The sequence below is a fragment of the Nansenia antarctica genome (assembly GCF_963989245.1).
Source record: "Nansenia antarctica genome assembly, chromosome: 12".
Lineage (NCBI taxonomy): Eukaryota > Metazoa > Chordata > Actinopteri > Argentiniformes > Microstomatidae > Nansenia > Nansenia antarctica.
This window is the reverse complement of record NC_137682.1, coordinates 31,807,587-31,829,629: the sequence shown is the minus strand read 5'-3', so window position 1 is coordinate 31,829,629 and position 22,043 is coordinate 31,807,587. Positions and strand designations below refer to the sequence as shown.

Genomic DNA, 22,043 nt, shown 5'->3' with positions numbered 1-22,043 from the left:
GTACAAGAGGAGCCATCTCGCAGTCCTTGTGCGTTACACAGCTTCCCATTCTAAAGACTAGGGGTCATCATGACTCCCGAGGGTGCGCTAAGAGTAGGTGGCAGTGGCATGGCCGTCCTAGTGTTAATTATGAATGGCAATGAGCTGAAAGGCTAAACCAAATGCTAAACCCACAGCTTTTGGTCCTAGTGTTGGACAACGCACTGAACCTACTTTATTATTCCCATTACTTACACAGGGCACTGTATATGACTTTGTCAACACTGCATCACTACATCATGGTGTGTCTGAAAGGCTGAACTGATAGCTTTTGGTCCTAGTGTGGGAAAACGCACTGAACCATCATCATACTTTTACTGCAGAAGTTATGTGGTTTATCAATATTCATTCAACAAAGAGCCAATACAAAATACTTTGAATACAGAATCAAGATGAAAACCTCATTCTATCTTACAGCTAAATTGTAAAAACACATGAATCTAACATGACAAAGACCTTGTGCTCCGTGTTCGTACAGCAGAAAAACATTAGCGCACAAAGCAGCAAGGAATACGGTCCAGTTAGAGGTAGAGGGAGGAAAGAAGGAAGGAGGGAGGGCTGGAAGGTTTAGGAGGAGGCGGTCACACCAACCTGCTCTCACTGGCGTGCTCTTTCTTCTCACGCACCCTCAGCCACTTACGCAGCAGGAAGCGCTTGCGGCGTGGTGAGGCACTGGGTGTGGAGCAGCTGGACCAGGAGGAAGGTGCATCCTCATCACTGGAAGGCGTGATTTCGATGGAAGGCAGCTGGAGATACTCCTTGGACCCCGAGTAGGAGCGGGTGGCCTGTAATCCATTGGCCAGCCTCCCCCTCTCCCTCTCCTTCTCCTTCTCCTTCTCACGTGGCACATTCCTGATACGCCGCATCTTGAATCGCTTGCGTCGCAGCGTTGGGGTGGAGGAGCTTGACCAGATGGAACTGTCAGAAACGACATTCCCGCCATCAGAATAGGCAGGGCCGTCTCGGGGGATGCTCACCTGGAGCGCCGGGGGACGCAGAGTCTCGGTCATCGTCAGACACGCACCCGCTGCTCAGAGATTCTAATAGCGCTGGGTATTGAGGGTATTGAAGAACAAAGGATGGCTGGTTGATTGAGTCACTAGCTGGCTTACATGCAGTGGTAGATATCCTTCAGTGTACACTCATTATTCACTTCTAGTTACTAGTTTCCCCATCTCTGGTTTTCAGTGTAAGCTCTCTACATGTCTCTCTACATGCCTGGTCGGCGAGTAGGCGAGCCCTTCAGATATCCTAGGCCTGGGATGTCCCTGGTCTTGGTCCTGGTCGTCAGCTGTGAGAGGATACTGTCTGTGTTCACCGCTGGTCACTGCTTGATGAGGAGGAGACTTGCAGCAGTGGATTGGGCCAGAGGAGAGGGTTGGATTAAATAACAAAGCGGGCTTCTGTTCTGAGCAGGGGATGAAACATGTATAAGGCCTGTCAGTGTCACAGTACACCTCAGCTCACCCCTGGGACTGGCAGGCCCAGTTACACACTCATAGCGCAGCTGCCTGTTGGCGTGGCTGTTGCTGCTACTCTGAATACTAGCCAGGAAGCCTCTAAGTATCAGTACTTGACCAATAGGATGTGCTCCAGGGTAGTTGGTTCGCGTCCTATCCCTGTGGTGTAGGTTGAGGCCTCGGTATGCTTCTGTGAGTGTCTGTAGCTGGTCAGCCGAAGCTCCTGTCTCCTCTCTCTCAACACCAACACTGCCTACAGGTTAGAGGGAGGTGACAGAGGTGCTGGGTATAGGCATGCCTGAGGGGGATGACACAGTAAAGCAGGCACACACAAGCGCGCACACACACACACACACACACACACATAGGAAACAAAATAAATAACCCTAACAAAGGTAACATATGGCACCAAAGCAAACATGCACACCAACACACTTAATCACACTTCACACTTACAACACTATGTCCTTATAGTTGGCATGTTCATTCCTATAGGATGCATTCTATGCATTTAGCACACTACGCTACTCTGCATCACCTAATTACATTCTTACATATACAATACACAAATGTACACAAAAGCGAGTGTTAAGTCAAATGTTTTACGTAATTATTTTCCAGAGTACATATATTTAATAGTATCAATAGGGTTGAATGAATCTGCTTTCCAAGAAGGTTATTGGCCTCTTGAAAAACAAAAAACTGCACGCGACAAAACCTGCAGGTGACACCCTCAGGTCAATCCTCAGAAGAACGAACTGTACCAGTTACCTGTAGTAACCAGCTGTTAAACTGAGCTGCACAATGAAAAGCCTTTTCATGTTTGTTTATAGGGCAGGCTAGCTCCATGTCCTCTACCACACACTCTCACAGTTGTAAGTGTCAACAAACCTGCTTGCGACTGGGCCTCTCTCTAGTAACAGAGTGTAAAGACAGCGTGTGTAGAGAGGGAACTGAGACTCCAGAGATGTAGGTCAAAACACAGCAGACTCCCAAAGGAGTCAATGGTAAACACAACCAAAATGTTACCAAATGTCCTGCTCAGTAATGTTATCCTGTACTGTGATGTACTGTACAGTAGCAGTTACCTAATGACATTGTCATAGTTATCGTAAACAAAAGTAAAGTCTTGATATAGAAATGTGAGAGAATTGTAAGAGTTACAATGTTAACAACGTCTTAACAGCAATGGCATTGAATGTTTCGTCTGAAAGAGAATGAATCCAGGTGAATTACAGCTGAATGTATTTTTTAACTGACTTGTCAACTATTATGAACTGTATTAGCTGTCTTAAACGTTCTATGGTCATTATGATCGCTATAAATCAACCTGACTTGATTAATGGTAGTTTGTATGACCTACAGACGGCACAGAGACAAGGTAGGAAGAAAGGTGCCAAGGTTTTTCACTCTGCAAATGCATTTGAAACACAGTAAACAGACTAAACAGATTGTGTGGGGCAAAACATGATATCAGAGTCATAAAGATTGATTCCCCACAACATTGCATGGCCCCTCTGCCCCGTCAATACAACTACTACAGTACTGGCAGTGAATGTGTAATTAGTGAATATTGAACTACAATATATTCAATAGAGTTTCCTGTCCAACAGCTGCCTATAAACAAATATTGGTTGAGCTTTTTGACAATATGGTTTTCTGCATACAACTTGGTGTCTAATTAATTATGAAAGGATCATCAAATAGAGAGACAGTTCACCAGCAGGTTAATGTATTCACTTGTTTGTGGCACTATTGTTGAGTTGAAGCAATGTCCCATATGTTAAACTGTTTTTGCTACAGTTGGGCAAATGTAAACATTACTCTTCAGGCCTGTTATGTCTATTAAATGAGAAGATATGCATACACACACACACACACACACACACAAACACTCAGAGAGGTGTCAGATTCCAAGATAATTGTGTCCATGGCTCATGGCAGGGAAGGGCAGGTGGAGTTACCAAGGGTAATCTAAAAAGGCCTCTATTATAGCCCAGTCTGAGTGTGCTCCTCCCAGCCCTACACTCAGAGTCACTAGCAGAGTAGTGTGGCATAGAGAAAACAGCATACATTAAACATGGAGAGACAGTGTTTCTCTTTACAGCTTCACATGTTCAGGTCATCCTGAACACGATCTGGGTTGGCTGGGCCAGATTATACAATTCAATTCAATTCCAACCTTTATTATTTTTTTATTTATTATTCTCGAAAGGACAATTGAGGTCACCCTCAATTCCAATGTCATCGAGACGTACAGATTACTCAACAACAAGTTATTCAACAGTTAACAATAAACATTGATAAATCAAGAAACAGTTTACACGGTAAACATAAGACATAATAAAATACAGAACTATATTAAGAACAGAACAGAAGGGAAAAAATGAAAAATAATTGCAAACGGTCTCAGGCAGATCAGCCATTACATTTCTAAAACTCCCAAAGGACAAAGGTGCATTCATCTTCAGCGTGAGCTGCAGTGGTGTGTATCATATCTGTCACCAGTGATAAATGTAAGAGCAGAATGATAAACAGAATCCAAAGGTTTAAGAGTCGAAGGAGTCGCACCTCTATAAACCACATCTCCATAATCCAGGAGCGATAGAAAGACTTTCTGCTTCAACAACCCTCTTTCTGCTGCTTCAACAACCCTCTTTCTGCTTCAACAACCCTCTTTCTGCTTCAACAACCCTCTTTCTGCTGCTCAACAACCCTCTTTCTGCTGTTTCAACAACCCTCTTTCTGCTGTTTCAACAACCCTCTTTCTGCTGTTTCAACAACCCTCTTTCTGCTGTTTCAACAACCCTCTTTCTGCTTCAACAACCCTCTTTCTGCTGCTTCAACAACCCTCTTTCTGTTTCAACAACCCTCTTTCTGCTGCTTCAACAACCCTCTTTCTGCTTCAACAACCCTCTTTCTGCTGCTTCAACAACCCTCTTTCTGCTGTTTCAACAACCCTCTTTCTGCTGTTTCAACAACCCTCTTTCTGCTGTTTCAACAACCCTCTTTCTGCTTCAACAACCCTCTTTCTGCTTGTCATTGTAAAACTGGTTCTGTTCCTGTATAAGAAACCCATTTTTTGCCTCGGTTTACAAGCAACATTGTCTATATGATATTTAAATGAAAATTGTTAATCTAACCAGATTCCAAGATGTTTATATTCTGTAACCTTCTCTATGACAGACCCATTTCTAGTCGAAATAATTATGCTACATTTTTTGAGGAATATCTCTGGCCCTGGACAACACCATGAGTTTAGTTTGGCTTGCATTGAGTACAAGCTTCAGGCCAATGAGCTAATCTTGCAGAGCATTAAATGAGAGTTGCAGATTGTCAATAGCTGATAGTGCAGTAGATCATTGTAGCATCCGTGTACAGATGAGCTTGACAACCACTCAGGGATAAAATAATGTCATTAATATAAATAGTGAATAATTCCCACCGGGCTTTCCCCACTTTCACACATTGGTGGTTAGCATGATTAGCTCTAAAACCAGATTGATGAGAGCTTAAAACAGAGTGGTTAGAGAGAAATGCTTTAACTTGGTCATTCATCGATGATTCCAGGATTTTAGCTAACCAAGTGATGGGACATGAGGGGAGTGGTCTCAGACAGATAAGACAGATAAGAGTATTTGGAGGCAAGGTGTAATAGAGGATGGAGCTGTCTGCAGCAGTCGGCTCATTCATAGGTTTGTCTCAGACTTTCTCAGGCTACAGTATATGAGGGGAATAAACCTAGAAAGAGGCCTCCCTCTGTATGGGGAGTCATAAGTAGATGCACAGAGCACAGTGTAGGATGGTTTGATACAGAAAGGAACATGCAATACTGCAGCATATGAAACATTATATCACGGCAGCTTCATCATGTTCTCTCTCAACATGTTATTGAAAAGGAGACCAGAATGGAGAATACAGCCCTCTGGCTGGTCTGGAATTTTATCAAATATTAACGCATTGGGGATGAAAATAAAGACATTAAAAATAAACACACTGTGCAGCAAACAACTGGATTCAACAGTCCTATGTCTGTATACTAGAGAAACTGGTGAAGACAGGAGTAGAGCTCACCCCGAGAGCTGCTCCATCTCAGGCAACACCTGGCCCCACACTCCCTGTGACGCCAGCCTCATCAACAACACCCATCGCCCCACCCCGACGCCACAGGATGCTATCTACAACACCCATCCCCATCCCCCGGATGACACCCAGAATCAGTTGATGCTCTAACAGTCCCCGCTTCCATAGATGATACCATTGACATTCCTGATATAAAGCTGGGACTCTCAATTCTTGCTATCCATGTTCATATCAGTAACAGAACAATTCATTGCAAGTCTGAATGCTTTATACACCCCTCAAATTTAATTTCTGTACCCTGCCACACAGAGACCAAACACAAAACCACTCAAGCTAGCACTTTTTAATGCCAGATCCTTAGCTAATAAGTCTCTCTTAATCAACGACTTGATTAGCTCCTATGAACTAGATTTCTTATTTATCACTGAGACTTGGTTAGATAAAGATAACAAGACACCAATTCCTATTGAGTCAGCACCCCCCAATTTTAGAACCTTAGATGTCGTTAGATCCCACAAAAAGGTGGTGGAATGTCCTCTTTCTTCCGAGACAGTTTTAACTGCAAACAGACATCCTTTCGGGGAATTTTTATAATTTGAATATCTTTCAGTTGTTTTTAAATGTTCCACTCGAATTATTTTTATAATTTTATACAGACCACCCCAATACTCTACTAGCTTCTTTAATGAACTTACAGAGCTTCTCTCCATCATTACTACTGAATTGAATGGTCTGATCATTGCTGGTGATTTCAATATTCATGTAGATAACTCAGAGGACAACAAAGCCAAAGAACTCTCTGTTTTGTTAGATGTTTTTGAACTTCAACAACATGTGAACCTCCCTACTCATAATCGAAGTCACACTCTGGACCTTATCATCACCAAAGGTCTAGATATTCAAATGTTGTTGTAACTGACATTGCCCTGTCTGACCATTGTTGCATATTCTTTGACGTATCTATCTTTCCTGTTATTCAAACTATGTCTAAAACTATTTCCAAATGATATCAATGAAAAGACCAGTGCACTGTTCACACAGGCCTTTTCCCTAGCACCCCCCTCAAACTTATATTCCAACCTCAGTAAATGACCTTCTACACGATTTCAACTTAAAAATCACAAAAACCGTTGATGATATTGCACCCATTAGATCCAAATGCATCTCTGGTAAGCAAAAAGCTCCCTGGAGAACTGCCCCTTCCGTAAAGACCCAAAAAAGAGAATGTTGTAAAGCAGAGCGCAGATGGAGAAAAACGAACCTTCAAGTCCACTGATGATATCTATAAAGAGAATCTTCAAACCTAGAACTTAGAAATAAGAAGCGCCAGGCAATCATTTTTCTCTAAGATCATGAGCAATAACATCAATAATGCCTGCATCCTTTTCAGAACTGTTGACAGACTAACAAATCCTCCAACATCCATTGCTCAGAAATGTCACTCGACTAGTAAATGCAATGAGCTTGCATCCTTTTTAAACAATAAAATAGAAACCATTAGACAAGGCATTAGGTCTTCTGTGTCAGGCATGAAAAACATGTCCCCATTAACAACCCAATAGGGCGGACATAACAACCATGTCACAATTTAACACCATCGATTACAAGTCCCTAGATAAAATCATGTCACGTCTTAAACCATCCACCTGTGCCCTTGATGTCCTGCTAACAAGCTTTTAAAAAAACATATTTAGCTGCATGGCAGGTGAACTAATAAAAATAATTAACACTTCCCTTTCATCAGGAATCTTCCCTGAAGCCCTGAAAACTGCAGTTGTTAAGCCTCTAATAAAAAAGAACGGCCTAGACCCATTACTAAACAACTACAGACCCATGTCAAACCTTCCCTGTACAGGAAAAATTATTGAAATGGTTGCCCACGAACAACTTTATTTAATTCAATTATTTGACCCTAATTGATCTCTTTGATGACTTTCAATCAGGCTTTCGCCCCCTACATAGCACTGAAACGGCCCTTATTAAGGTCCTTAATGACATTCGCGTAAACACAGATTCCGGAAAAATCTCAGTTTTGGTACTACTAGATCTTAGTGCTGCCTTTGACACTGTAGACCACAACATTCTAATAGATAGACTAAAAACCTGCGTAGGACTTTCGGGCACTGCCCTAAACTGGTTTAGATCCTACCTTCAGGACAGAAGCTACTATGTCTCCATTGGCAACTTTGTATCTGACCAAATTAAAATGACATGTGGGGTTCCCCAAGGTTCAATCCTTGGCCCCCTTCTATTCAATCTCTACATGCTTCCATTGGGACACATCATAAAAAATAACAAAATTGCCTACCACAACTATGCGGATGACACATAGCTCTCTCACCGAACGACTATAGTCCCATTGACAATCTCTGTAATTGCATTGAGCAAATAAACGCCTGGATGACACAAAACTTCCTCCAACTAAACAAGGACAAAACAGAGATAATTGTATTCGGTGCACCTGACAAAAGATCGAAAGTCAGAGCAAAACTTGATTCTCTCTCTCTTCAAACTAAAAAACAGGTCTGAAATCTTGGTGTAATTCTAGACTCCAATCTAAACTTCAACAGCTACATAAACTCGATAACTAAATCAGCCTTCTATCACCTGAAAAACATAACAAGAATGAGAGTTTTCATGTCCAAGCAAGACCTTGAAAAACTCATCAATGCATTTGTTTAGAGTAGACTTGATTATTGTAATGGTCTACTAACAGGCCTATCTAAAGGAGCTGTTCGTAAATTGCAGCTCATCCAAAACGCCGCTGCTAGGGTCCTAACAAAAACAAAGAAATTTGAACACATTACACCAATCCTGAGATCACTGCACTGGCTACCAGTCTCTCAGAGAATTGAAATCAAAATCCTCCTAATTACATACAAATCACAAAATGGTCTTGGACCAAAATTCCCACCCTATATTCCCGCAAGGTCCCTAAGGTCAGCTGAGACAAATCAGCTAATCATTCCAAGAGTAAAAACAAAACACGGTGCAGCAGCTTTCAGTCACGCTGCTGCATGCTCCTGGAACAAACTCCCTGAAGAAATCAAACAGGCCCAAACCCTTCAAATATTTAAATCTAAGCTAAAAACCTTAATGTTTTTCACCAGTTATGATTAAACACAAACACTTCTATCAATGTCTTTTTTCCATTGACTATTGTTAATTAATTTTTAAATGTTTTATCTATTTACTTCTTATATTTGCTTTTATTCATTGTAATGTGTATTTTATTATGCTCCTCTTGCTGTATTTTTAAATAATGTATGTAAGTAGGGCTGTCCCAAACGACTATTTTTCTAACGATTAATCTAATGAATATTTTGTCGATTATTCGGTTAGTCTAGTGACTAATTTAACGATTAGTCTAACGATTATTTTTTTGCTGTTCGGTTAATGTATCACTTAATTTTCCCCAAATAAATGTCAAAAACTTCTCTTATCAACATTTCAGTATTTTATTCAATTATTCTTGCACTGCAGGTCAATATTCCACACAACAAAAAAGATCCTCTCTTTCTTACAGTCCAACATAAAATATAATATTATAAAATATAAAAGTTAACTTCAAGTAAAAGGAAAAGTGCAAGGAATGCAGTAAATTCTGTAAAAAAGTAAAATTCTAACCGGAATACTGTATACCTCTCAGTAACAATCTTTAACAATAACAATCTCAATAACAAACATAACATTCTCCCCCTCTCTCTGCTCTCCCCCTCCCCCCTTAGCTCTCTCCCTTCTCCCCCCTCCACCTTAGGCATTACTGTGGAGGAATGTGAGCATGTCCACATGCTTAGAGGTCAGGCTTGCTCTTTTTTTTGAAACGATGTTCCCAGCAGCTGAAAAGAGCCTTTCAGACGGAGTGGACGTTGCAGGGACAGACAGGTAGGACTTGGCCAGCATAGCCAGGGAGGGGAACCGTGTTATGTTATGCTATGTTATGAATAGCTAAATTGATGCTAACGTAGCATGCGAGCTACGAGCTAGATAACGTACAGTAGGTGCGAGCACCACAATAACAATAGGCTAGTAAGGCTACCGTAGCTAGCCAGTGTAACGGAGTAGAAAGGTCAAGTTCAATTATAGCTAAAATAGGTATAAACTGCGCCCTCTAGGGGTTTAATGACGTGGTATACCCGGGGTGTGTCCGTGACCCGGATGCTGTGTCCGTGACCCGGATGCTGTGTCCGTGACCCGGATGCTGTGTCCGTGACCCGGATGCTGTGTAAATATAGCTGGACAGTGCAATTGCACGGGACGTAACGTGATCTCCCTCAGTTCATTCTTAACCACTGATGCGAATGTAGCTCGATGACCCTGCAAGTCCCGTGTCCAGAAATTGATGCACTGTTGTTCTACAGAATAAATGAACGTGAGCCATCCAGCTGAGAGTGATTCATGAAAAGATACACCCCGTCACATTGGTGCCGTGACCCGGATTCGAACCGGGGTTGCTGCGGCCGTGAGTAAAAGGCCCAGTGAGGGTGTGCTAGTGAACAGAGTTGAGATGTCAGGCACTGATATGTGTTCACCTGAAAAACAGGATACTCGCCCAGACAAGGGGGCAGAGGCCTTTGAACGTATCATCTCAATGCTAGAGAAAGTCCTAGTGGAGAAGTCTGCTCCCGCTAAGGACATGTCAAACAAGCAGTATAGACCCAGCCCCCCCAGGATTGAGGGTCTGAATAACCTGCCGTGTGCTGTGTGTGGCGACGCTAGACACTCTGCTTGGACTCACTGCCGTGACCAGAGGCTCTGCTTCCAGTGCCATTCGCCTGGACACCCCAGATCCAAGTGTCCGATGCAGGGGCGTGCCCAGTCGGCGCAGCAGGGAAACTTATAGATCTGCATTCAAGGGAGGACTGTGCAGATCCTGTTGATACCTCTCCCAATGATGAAATGGCTGATTGTGAGTCAACATACAAGTCATTCATCTCCAGAGCGCCTTCGAACAAAACAGTAGTATTTCAAGGTCTACACCGAGTCCAAAGGTCTGATAGTTTATTCTACACCACTGTCTCCGCTGCAGATGTCTCTCTTAGAGCGATGATAGACAGTGGTTCTATGGCATGCACGCTTAGCGAGGCTACGGAGGCGCGTCTCTTGCAGCGTAACCCTGATCTGAGAGGATGCCCCGCTGATGATGTCATTATCATAGGATGTGGTGGTCACCGAGTTGTACCTAAAGCAATATACAATGTCGATGTGGTGGTGTATGACTGCAAGATGGTCATCCCAATGCTTGTGGTGCCTGGACAGACCGATGACATGATACTAGGCAGTAATGCCATCAAGAAAATCCTAGAGGTGATGAGGAAGACTGACAGCTATTGGCGGCTGATATCTGAACATGGTGGTGGCAGTGATGGGGACTGTCATCACTTCTTCTCTCTCCTTTCCAATACAGAGAGATGGAGGGGTGAGACAGTGCCTGAGAAGGTTGGCACACTGAAGCTACAACAGTGTGTGGTGCTACAGCCAAATAGTGAGCATCTTGTATGGGGCAGACTCCCTGTGTCGGCACCTATATCAGAGGGCAGTACGGTGGTTGTGGAGCCAACTCAGTCCAGATGCAGACCGAATAAAGTTCTGGTTGGCAGAGTTGTTACGCCGATGTGGGGCGACCGATGGCTGCCTATGAAGGTTGTGAATCCCACCGGTGAGCCGGTAGTACTGAAGCGAAACACCAAATTGGCGGACGTGTTCCCCTGCATTGCCGCTGAAGATCTGTCCCCGCCCGACCACATTCAGTCTTCCCCACAATCCGTGACTGGTGAGTCTGTAGCAAGGCCCAAAGAAGACATCAGAAAGGCACTGGAGGAACTTGGTCTACGCGACCTAGACTTGGACGCGTGTGAAGTCTCTGACCTGTGGAGAGAGAAGCTTTGTCAGCTTGTTGTGAAATACGAGTCAATCTTTTCACGCCACAAGTTGGACTGTGGTGAGGCGTCTGACTTCGTGCACAAGATACATCTGGTGGACGAGAGGCCATTTCGCCTGCCCTACCGCAGAGTGCCACCGAACCACTACGAGAAGCTGAGGTCTGCCATCAACGACATGGAGGAGAAGGGCATAATTCGTAAGTCCAACAGCGAATATGCCTCGCCCTTGGTTCTTGTGTGGAAGAAGGATGGAGGATTGCGCATCTGTACGGACTTCAGATGGCTTAATGCGAGGACAACGAAAGACGCACATCCGCTGCCTCATCAGGCTGACGCGCTGGCTGCACTAGGTGGTAATGCCTACTTCTCCACAATGGACCTTACCTCTGGTTTCTACAACGTGCCTTTACATGAGGACCACAAGAAATACACTGCGTTCTCCTCTCCCTTTGGCCTGCATGAATATAACCGGATGCCTCAAGGGTTGTCCAACAGCCCGGCTACGTTCATGCGGATGATGCTCTCGATCTTTGGGGATCAGAATTTCACCAGCCTATTGTGCTACCTAGACGATGTTATGGTTTTCGCTCCTACAGAACAGCTGGCACTCGAGCGTCTAGAGATGGTTTTCTCTCGTTTGAAGTACAACAATCTCAAATTGGCTCCAAAGAAGTGCTATCTTCTGCGGAAATCAGTACGGTTTCTCGGCCATATCATCAATGAGTCAGGAGTGCAGACGGACCCTGGAAAGGTTGAAGCCATTAGCCAAGTACAGGTATCCGATCTGATGGACAGTGATGGGGTGTCTCCTTCACAGAAGAAGATTAGGTCCTTCTTGGGCATGATGCTTTACTATCAGCACTTCATTGAAGATTGTTCCTCTAAGGCCAGACCCCTATTCAAGCTTCTCTCTGGACAGAACGCTGGAGAAAAGGCACGCAGAGGGAGAAAACCAGTGAAGAAATGTCACAATCTTGTAAAGCTCAAACCAGCTGACTGGACGCCCGAGTGTAGGGATGCTTTCGAGACATTGAAGCGCGATCTCCTGCATTCTGTAACCCTGGCCCATCCTGATTTCGCAAAGCCATTTATACTAGCAGTGGATGCTTCATTCGATGGGATTGGCGCCGTCATCTCTCAGCTCCAGCCTGGTGATAAAGTTGCAAGACCAGTTGCCTTCGCTAGTAGGACGCTGTCACATGCTCAGTTGAACTATCCAGCTCACCGACTTGAGTTCCTGGCATTGAAGTGGGCTGTATGCGAGAAGTTTTCCCACTGGCTGAAGGGAGTGCATTTCACAGCGTGGTCGGATAACAACCCCTTGACCTACATCCTAACGAAGCCCAAGTTAGATGCATGCGAACAGAGGTGGGTGGCCAAACTTGCTGCATATGATTTCGATCTGAATTATATCCCAGGGCCTAGGAACATAGTCGCTGATGCGCTGAGCCGTGAGCCATTTGTTAAGTCCTGTGTGAGCCATCGCCTGGTGAGGGAGCCTTACCTGTCCTTGCTGGATCAGGTGAATGGAGTAGTGGCTGGTACGGTGCAGGACGCTTTCCGGCTGACTACCAACTGTCAAGGTGTTCAGCACACTGATGTCGACACAGATGAGGTCCTGAGTCCTGAGTCTTCTGGAGGTGCCATTAGTGCTGAGGAGGTGTCTGCTGTCATGGACGTCCATCGTACTGGGGGTGTTTCTCAGCTGCCCTACATTAATCCGGAGTATTTGCAATTGCCCGAGGAAGACCCTTCCATCGCCATCCCACAGAGTCAATTACACAATCTCCAGCAACAAGATGCTGTAGTGAGCAGGGTTCTCTTTTATATGCAGCGACATAGGAAACCAAATGCACACGAGAGAACAGCTGAGTCTAGCTGTGTGCTCAGGCTGTTGAAACACTGGAAGAAGTTGAGAGTGCGTAGTGGACTCCTCTACCGTGTGAAGAGAGACCGCATCAGGGACAAGAGGATCTTTCAGTTCGTCACTCCAGAAGCTCTGAAGCGACAAGTCTTGCATGGAGTCCACGATGCTGCTGGCCACCAGGGTCGCTCAAGATCATCCTCTCTGGCCAGTGAACGATTCTTCTGGACAGGCATGCAGAGGGATGTTGAGAATCACGTGAAGCACTGTCAGAGATGTATTTTGGGGAAGACTCCTGAACCACACGCCCGAGCACCTCTTGAGAGCATCCGCACTTCAGCTCCTATGGACTTAGTGTGCATCGATTTTTGGACCGCAGAGCAGAGCGACAAGAAGACCATTGATGTTCTTGTTGTTACGGACCATTTTTCTAAAGTAGCTCTTGCCTTCCCCTGTCGGAACCAGACTGCGAAACAAGTTGCCCGCTGTCTATGGGACAAGTTTTTTTGCATATATGGGTTCCCCAAAAGAATCCATTCGGATCAGGGAGCTAACTTTGAGAGTCGGCTTCTAAAAGATCTACTAGAGATGGCAGGTGTGCATAAGTCCCATACGACTCCATACCACCCCATGGGCAACGGCGTCACAGAGAGGTTCAACAGGACCCTCGGGGGCATGATAAGGGCCCTCCCTCCACTGAGCAAGTCCAGGTGGCCACAGATGCTCCAGACACTGACCTTCTGCTACAACTCCACTGTGCATGAGACCACGGGCTTCGCGCCATTCTACCTGATGTTCGGACGGGTCCCACGGCTGCCCGTGGATGTCATGTTTCATCATGTGCTGGAGGATGATGCCGTTGTCAGTCGTCATGAGTTTGTGCAACATCTGAGAAGAGATCTTTCTGAAGCAGCACAAATCGCTCAAAGGAATGCCATCAGGGAACAAGATCGTCACGCCAAACTGTACAACCGGAAGGTCAGAGGACTGCCGTTGGGTGTTGGTGACAAAGTGCTACTTGCCAATCGAGGTGAGAGAGGGAAGAGGAAGATCGCAGACCGGTGGGAATCAACTCCTTTCGATGTGGTGTCTGTGAGATCGGACATCAACGTGTACAGGATCAGAGATGTTGTCACGAATAGAGAGAAGGTTGTACACAGGAACATGCTGCTTCCGGTTGACTTCTTGACAGTTCCGGAACAAGATGGGAACCCGGCATCCCTAGAGGAGTCGCAGTCTATAGCTTCCTGTGCCAGTGTTCAGGGCTCTGTCACCTCTGATGTTGAAGAGGCCTCTCGGTTGCGCACCAGGGACTGGGTCTTGGAGTCGCCTGAGCACGCGGGGGCAGAGAGCATCCATGAGGAAGAAGTCAACGGAGGGACTATGCCCGTGCCGAGTGCCTCGAAGGAAGACCGACCAGATGAGTTGCTGGATAGTGTTCCTGATGACTCTGTACCTGACTGCCACACTGATTATCCCCCTGACACAGTATGTGACACAGTACACTCACCTGAAGCTAGATGTGATGCCCATGGTGACCTTCCAATTCTAGTTGAGGTTGAGCCGGAGCAGGTAGTTTGCACACGTTCACAGAGTGCTTAAGTTCCATCAGTTGTCACGAGATGTGGGAGGAGTGTTAGGAACCCAAATAGGCTTATTTGTGAGATGTCAGGGCAGATGCTTAAAGGGAGTACTGAGCCTTTCATAAGTTCTGCATTTAGTTTCATTGCGGCGTCTATGTAGGGGCGTAGTGCATCCAGTTTTTTTTCTTTATTTATTTTGCTTCCGGTCTGAGTCGTGACCTAGAGTCATGAGATCCTCTTGTAAGGGCAAAGTTATGTACAACTGTGGGATGTAGATGGCATCTCTTTCTCCTCTGTGATAAGTACGGGTTTTGGTACCAATCTGTCCTTACACACTTCTTATGGAAGAATTTATAATGTTGAGTTTTGGTACATCAGTGCTCGAGATCCACGTTGTTTTTTTGTTTTGTCATTTGTTTGTTTTTTCGCTCCTGTTTTTTTTTACTGTCCTCCGGTTTTCATGCTGTTGCCCCATTTTAGTATAATTTAAGGGGGGTGTATGTAACGGAGTAGAAAGGTCAAGTTCAATTATAGCTAAAATAGGTATAAACTGCGCCCTCTAGGGGTTTAATGACGTGGTATACCCGGGGTGTGTCCGTGACCCGGATGCTGTGTCCGTGACCCGGATGCTGTGTCCGTGACCCGGATGCTGTGTAAATATAGCTGGACAGTGCAATTGCACGGGACGTAACGTGATCTCCCTCAGTTCATTCTTAACCACTGATGCGAATGTAGCTCGATGACCCTGCAAGTCCCGTGTCCAGAAATTGATGCACTGTTGTTCTACAGAATAAATGAACGTGAGCCATCCAGCTGAGAGTGGTTCATGAAAAGATACACCCCGTCACACCAGCTACATAGCTAACGTTACTAACACCAGAAGACAAGACATACAAACTGTGGTGAGCTACATTGCTTGTGTGACATTAGCTAGTAGCTCTCCATTTTTCACTGATACACGGCCGGAAAAGTGAACAGAAATACAACGCTGACTTACGGTGCTAGCTTGCGGCTGTCTTCACAAAGTGCTCCAGGATGCTTTCGCTTCAAGTGCTCGTTCATTGAGGTCGTACTGCTGTGATAGGACAATTCATTTTTGCACAGTTTACAGACCACCACATTGCCATTGGTTTCTTTTTTTGTAAAGTACTCCCATACTTTGGACGATCGTGGGCGAAGTCTTTTAGCCGCCGGCTCTTCCTCTGTGTTTGCACTGGTCGCAGCCATGTTGTTTTTTACGACTAACCGACGCATTTTACGGCAACCGACGTATTGACGTAGTCGATGACGTCGATGACGTCGAATAATCGTAACAGCCCTATATGTAAGACACTTATAATTGCCCCTGTTGTATGAAATGTGCTGTACAAATAAACTTGCCTTGCCTTGCTATATGTACTGCAATTGTGGCACTTACATGCTTATGGCAAGAATGTCAGATACTGTGAACATTTTTGGTTCAAACACAAATCGTATATTGGATGCCTCTGGGAATGATCTACAGTATGTTTATCTTGTCACATTAATCTTAAATCAAATTTAAGGTCACACAAATTTAAGGTATTACGGTCACAGCAAGTGACTCTACCAAGGCATCCCTGTGTGCTTCAAAGGCTTTCTACAGTGACTTTCTAAGTCACATTGTGCTTGATGAAGTGCATAAAGAGCATCAGAGCTAATATGGGTTGGCAGTGAACACTTATCCCAAAATGGTTCTATTCTAAAAAGACCTGATTCAGTTTTTTTGGGGTCCATGTCCATGAAGGCCTGCCCACGGATTGAAATGCAAGCTTTCATATCTTATTCATTCTCTTTGTTCTAAAAATAGCCTTGCTCCAAGGTGGACACCAACATGAGCCCATAGTGGGCCTTGGAAGATGTAGCATGTGTACTGGATGTACAGTGTGTGAAACTGACAGATGGACAAGTATGGCACTACGCTAAATGAAAACAACAACCATAGCCAGTGTTTTTTTAAAGTGTATTCTAAGTGTGTAAGTGTAGCCTAAAGCCCTATTCGGACGGGATTAGTATTATCTGGGGACCTCTGATCATTTGTAATAATTACAGACGTCATCTGTGTTCTTAATCCCATGCAAATTGGAAATGTCTGTAAAAATTCAAACGCAAATGACAGTGATTCACGTGAATTATGGTACGTAATGCAAAATCAACATGTCAGTGATTTGGGGTGAGTTTGTTTTCTCCCGCACGTTATTTCTGCCACGTGTTGGAGAACTAATCCTGTCTCAACCCAACACCTCTCTGTCTCCACACTGTCTCAACCCAACACCTCTCTGTCTCCTCACTGTCTCAACCCAACACCTCTCTGTCTCCTCACTGTCTCAACCCAACACCTCTCTGTCTCCTCACTGTCTCAACCCAACACCTCTCTGTCTCCTCACTGTCTCAACCCAACACCTCTCTGTCTCCTCACTGTCTCAACCCAACACCTCTCTGTCTCCTCACTGTCTCAACACAACACCTCTCTGTCTCCTCACTGTCTCAACCCAACACCTCTCTGTCTCCTCACTGTCTCAACCCAACACCTCTCTGTCTCCTCACTGTCTCAACCCAACACCTCTCTGTCTCCTCACTGTCTCAACACAACACCTCTCTGTCTCCTCACTGTCTCAACCCAACATCTCTCTGTCTCCTCACTGTCTCAACCCAACACCTCTCTGTCTCCTCACTGTCTCAACCCAACACCTCTCTGTCTCCTCACTGTCTCAACCCAACACCTCTCTGTCTCCTCACTGTCTCAACCCAACACCTCTCTGTCTCCTCACTGTCTCAACCCAACACCTCTCTGTCTCCACACTGTCTCAACCCAACACCTCTCTGTCTCCTCACTGTCTCAACCCAACACCTCTCTGTCTCCTCACTGTCTCAACCCAACACCTCTCTGTCTCCTCACTGTCTCAACACAACACCTCTCTGTCTCCACCTTGTCTCAACCCAACACCTCTCTGTCTCCACACTGTCTCAACCCAACACCTCTCTGTCTCCTCACTGTCTCAACCCAACACCTCTCTGTCTCCTCACTGTCTCAACCCAACACCTCTCTGTCTCCTCACTGTCTCAACCCAACACCTCTCTGTCTCCTCACTGTCTCAACCCAACACCTCTCTGTCTCCTCACTGTCTCAACCCAACACCTCTCTGTCTCCTCACTGTCTCAACCCAACACCTCTCTGTCTCCACCTTGTCTCAACCCAACACCTCTCTGTCTCCTCACTGTCTCAACCCAACACCTCTCTGTCTCCTCACTGTCTCAACCCAACACCTCTCTGTCTCCTTACTGTCTCAACCCAACACCTCTCTGTCTCCTTACTGTCTCAACCCAACACCTCTCTGTCTCCTCACTGTCTCAACCCAACACCTCTCTGTCTCCTCACTGTCTCAACCCAACACCTCTCTGTCTCCTCACTGTCTCAACCCAACACCTCTCTGTCTCCTCACTGTCTCAACCCAACACCTCTCTGTCTCCTCACTGTCTCAACCCAACACCTCTCTGTCTCCTCACTGTCTCAACCCAACACCTCTCTGTCTCCTCATTGTCTCAACCCAACACCTCTCTGTCTCCTCACTGTCTCAACCCAACACCTCTCTGTCTCCTCATTGTCTCAACCCAACACCTCTCTGTCTCCTCACTGTCTCAACCCAACACCTCTCTGTCTCCTCACTGTCTCAACCCAACACCTCTCTGTCTCCTCACTGTCTCAACCCAACACCTCTCTGTCTCCTCACTGTCTCAACCCAACACCTCTCTGTCTCCTCACTGTCTCAACCCAACACCTCTCTGTCTCCTCACTGTCTCAACCCAACACCTCTCTGTCTCCACACTGTCTCAACCCAACACCTCTCTGTCTCCTCACTGTCTCAACCCAACACCTCTCTGTCTCCTCACTGTCTCAACCCAACACCTCTCTGTCTCCTCACTGTCTCAACCCAACACCTCTCTGTCTCCTCACTGTCTCAACCCAACACCTCTCTGTCTCCACCTTGTCTCAACCCAACACCTCTCTGTCTCCTCACTGTCTCAACCCAACACCTCTCTGTCTCCTCATTGTCTCAACCCAACACCTCTCTGTCTCCTCACTGTCTCAACCCAACACCTCTCTGTCTCCTCACTGTCTCAACCCAACACCTCTCTGTCTCCACCTTGTCTCAACCCAACACCTCTCTGTCTCCTCACTGTCTCAACCCAACACCTCTCTGTCTCCACACTGTCTCAACCCAACACCTCTCTGTCTCCTCACTGTCTCAACCCAACACCTCTCTGTCTCCTCACTGTCTCAACCCAACACCTCTCTGTCTCCTCACTGTCTCAACCCAACACCTCTCTGTCTCCTCACTGTCTCAACCCAACACCTCTCTGTCTCCTCACTGTCTCAACCCAACACCTCTCTGTCTCCTCATTGTCTCAACCCAACACCTCTCTGTCTCCTCACTGTCTCAACCCAACACCTCTCTGTCTCCTCACTGTCTCAACCCAACACCTCTCTGTCTCCACACTGTCTCAACCCAACACCTCTCTGTCTCCACCTTGTCTCAACCCAACACCTCTCTGTCTCCTCACTGTCTCAACCCAACACCTCTCTGTCTCCTCATTGTCTCAACCCAACACCTCTCTGTCTCCTCACTGTCTCAACACAACACCTCTCTGTCTCCTCACTGTCTCAACCCAACACCTCTCTGTCTCCACCTTGTCTCAACCCAACACCTCTCTGTCTCCACCTTGTCTCAACCCAACACCTCTCTGTCTCCTCACTGTCTCAACCCAACACCTCTCTGTCTCCTCACTGTCTCAACCCAACACCTCTCTGTCTCCTCACTGTCTCAACCCAACATCTCTCTGTCTCCACCTTGTCTCAACCCAACACCTCTCTGTCTCCACCTTGTCTCAACCCAACACCTCTCTGTCTCCTCACTGTCTCAACCCAACACCTCTCTGTCTCCTCACTGTCTCAACCCAACACCTCTCTGTCTCCTCACTGTCTCAACCCAACACCTCTCTGTCTCCTCACTGTCTCAACCCAACACCTCTCTGTCTCCTCACTGTCTCAACCCAACAGAACTAATCCCTGTTGCACTTGTTGTTCATGAAGCAAGCGGATGTTTGCAAAAACATACAAAAACACACTGTGAAAAGCTTTTTTTCAAACATAAATTGCCAACCACTGTAATTTCCAGTAAGGGTTTATTCCAGCCCTATCCAAGGCAAACTTCTAAGTGTCATATTCCAAAAAGCATGGTTGAGTGCAAACTTCCTCAATCTGAATGAGAGCAAGACCGAGATCATTTTATTTGGCAACACTTCTCTAGCCCCTTCTGTCGATGCCCTGACAGACAATGACATCGATTATTGATCGGCAACGACACTATAATAGTTTGCCTAACTGGCCATCGGATTTGGGCTCCTAATATCTAAAAAGCACTACGGTTTTCTTATTTTATCGGATTAAAGTAGCAAAGACCAGACATTTGCATTGACCGGCAGTCAAACTTCTACACTTCCACCACCCAAAAAGGGGCGTGGACATGACGGGAGGGGAAAGTACCCGGATGCGTTGCGTCTTATCTATTGCACCTTGTTTTTGTTTTAGTGTATGTCTATTTGTTGTTTTATTTTATTTGTGTTTTATCTGTTAAGCACTTTGGGCAGCTGTTTTGTCGTTGTAAATGTGCTATATAAATAAACATGACTTGACTTGACTATTCCTATGTGCGATTGTAGGGAAAATCAATACAACTGGGGTTGTATAGACCACTCATCTCTGTGTGTGTGGGAGTGTGTGTGTTCATTTAACAATTGTTGTTAGTTCATAGAAGATTGACATCCAAACATTGTCTGTTTTTTATCATAAAAACATTTAGACCCGAAGAACTTCAGGAGTTAACCAACCATGAGAATGAGTAACAATAGTTACTCCACGAAATACACCGCGTTCCAAATGATTATGCAAATGATATTTTTCTCAGATTATCCTAAATAGTCAATGCAAATGACAATCAGTATACTTTTCAAGTCATCAACCGTTAGAGTATAATTCAAATTTTATTGAACAAACCTCCCAATGATAACAGTATAAAAAATAAAAATAAAATGCACTGTTCCAAATGATTATGCACAACAGAGTTTCAAAACATTTTATAGGTTGTCAAGAACTAAACATTGTAATTTGATGAATTTGCAGCATTAGGAGGTCATATTTACTGAAATCAAAAGCTATTTAAAACAAAAACATCTTAACAGGCCAAGTTACATGTTAACATAGGACTTCTTTGATATCACCTTCACAATTCTTGCATCCATTGAACTTGTGAGTTTTTGGAGAGTTTCTGCTTGAATTTCTTTGCAGGATGCCAGAATAGCCTCCCAGAGCTGCTGTTTTGATGTTAACTGCCTCCCACCCTCATATATATTTTGCTTGAGGATGCTCCAAAGGTTTTCAATAGGGTTATAGTCAGGGGAAGATGGGGGCCACACCATGAGTTTCTCTCCTTTTATGCCTATAGCAGCCAATGACACAGAGGTATTCTTTGCAGCATGAGATGGTGCATTGTCATGCATGAAGATGATTTTGCTACGGAAGGCACGGTTCTTCTTTTTGTACCACGGAAGAAAGTGGTCAGTCAGAAACTCTACATACTTTGCCAAGGTCATTTTCACACCTTCAGGGACCTTAAAAGGGCCTACCAGCTCTCTCCCCATGATTACGGCCCAAAACATGACTCCGCCTCCTCCTTGCTGACGTCGCAGCCTTGTTGGGACATGGTGGCCATCCACCAACCATCCAGCTCTACTCAATCTAACATCAAAGTGTTTATCTATGCAACCCCAAACATGTCCTACAGGTTAGTATTATGGCATTGAGATTCCTGCCCGGTGGTCTGGTCAGGTGGTCTGGTCAGGTGGTCTGGTCAGGCACCACTAATCTAGGCAAGCTACACCGGGTTCAGAACAGAGCAGCTCGGCTTGCCCTGCAGTCACAATGAGAACAACCGACTCTTCTGTCATACATTGACATCTGAAACAAGTTTAAGAAGTTACTCCCCCATTACACTACCTGTCATTATCTACCTGTCATCTGTCAGTGTGGTTGTCAGCTAACCCTCAGGAAGCAAAC

At 45.3% G+C, this 22,043-nt stretch overlaps 1 protein-coding gene across 1 annotated transcript in view; it reads right to left on the bottom strand.

Moving 5' to 3' along the window:
* LOC308168662 (protein Aster-B-like) overlaps positions 1-1,049 on the bottom strand; it is a gene marked incomplete at both ends in the record, with an annotated part of 153,811 nt that extends 152,762 nt beyond the window's left edge. The window contains one exon of the mRNA XM_080543273.1: positions 631-1,049. Coding sequence (XP_080399399.1) covers positions 631-1,049 — 419 coding nt within the window. The remainder of the gene's footprint in view (positions 1-630) is intronic.
* Between the last annotated feature and the right edge of the window lie 20,994 nt (positions 1,050-22,043).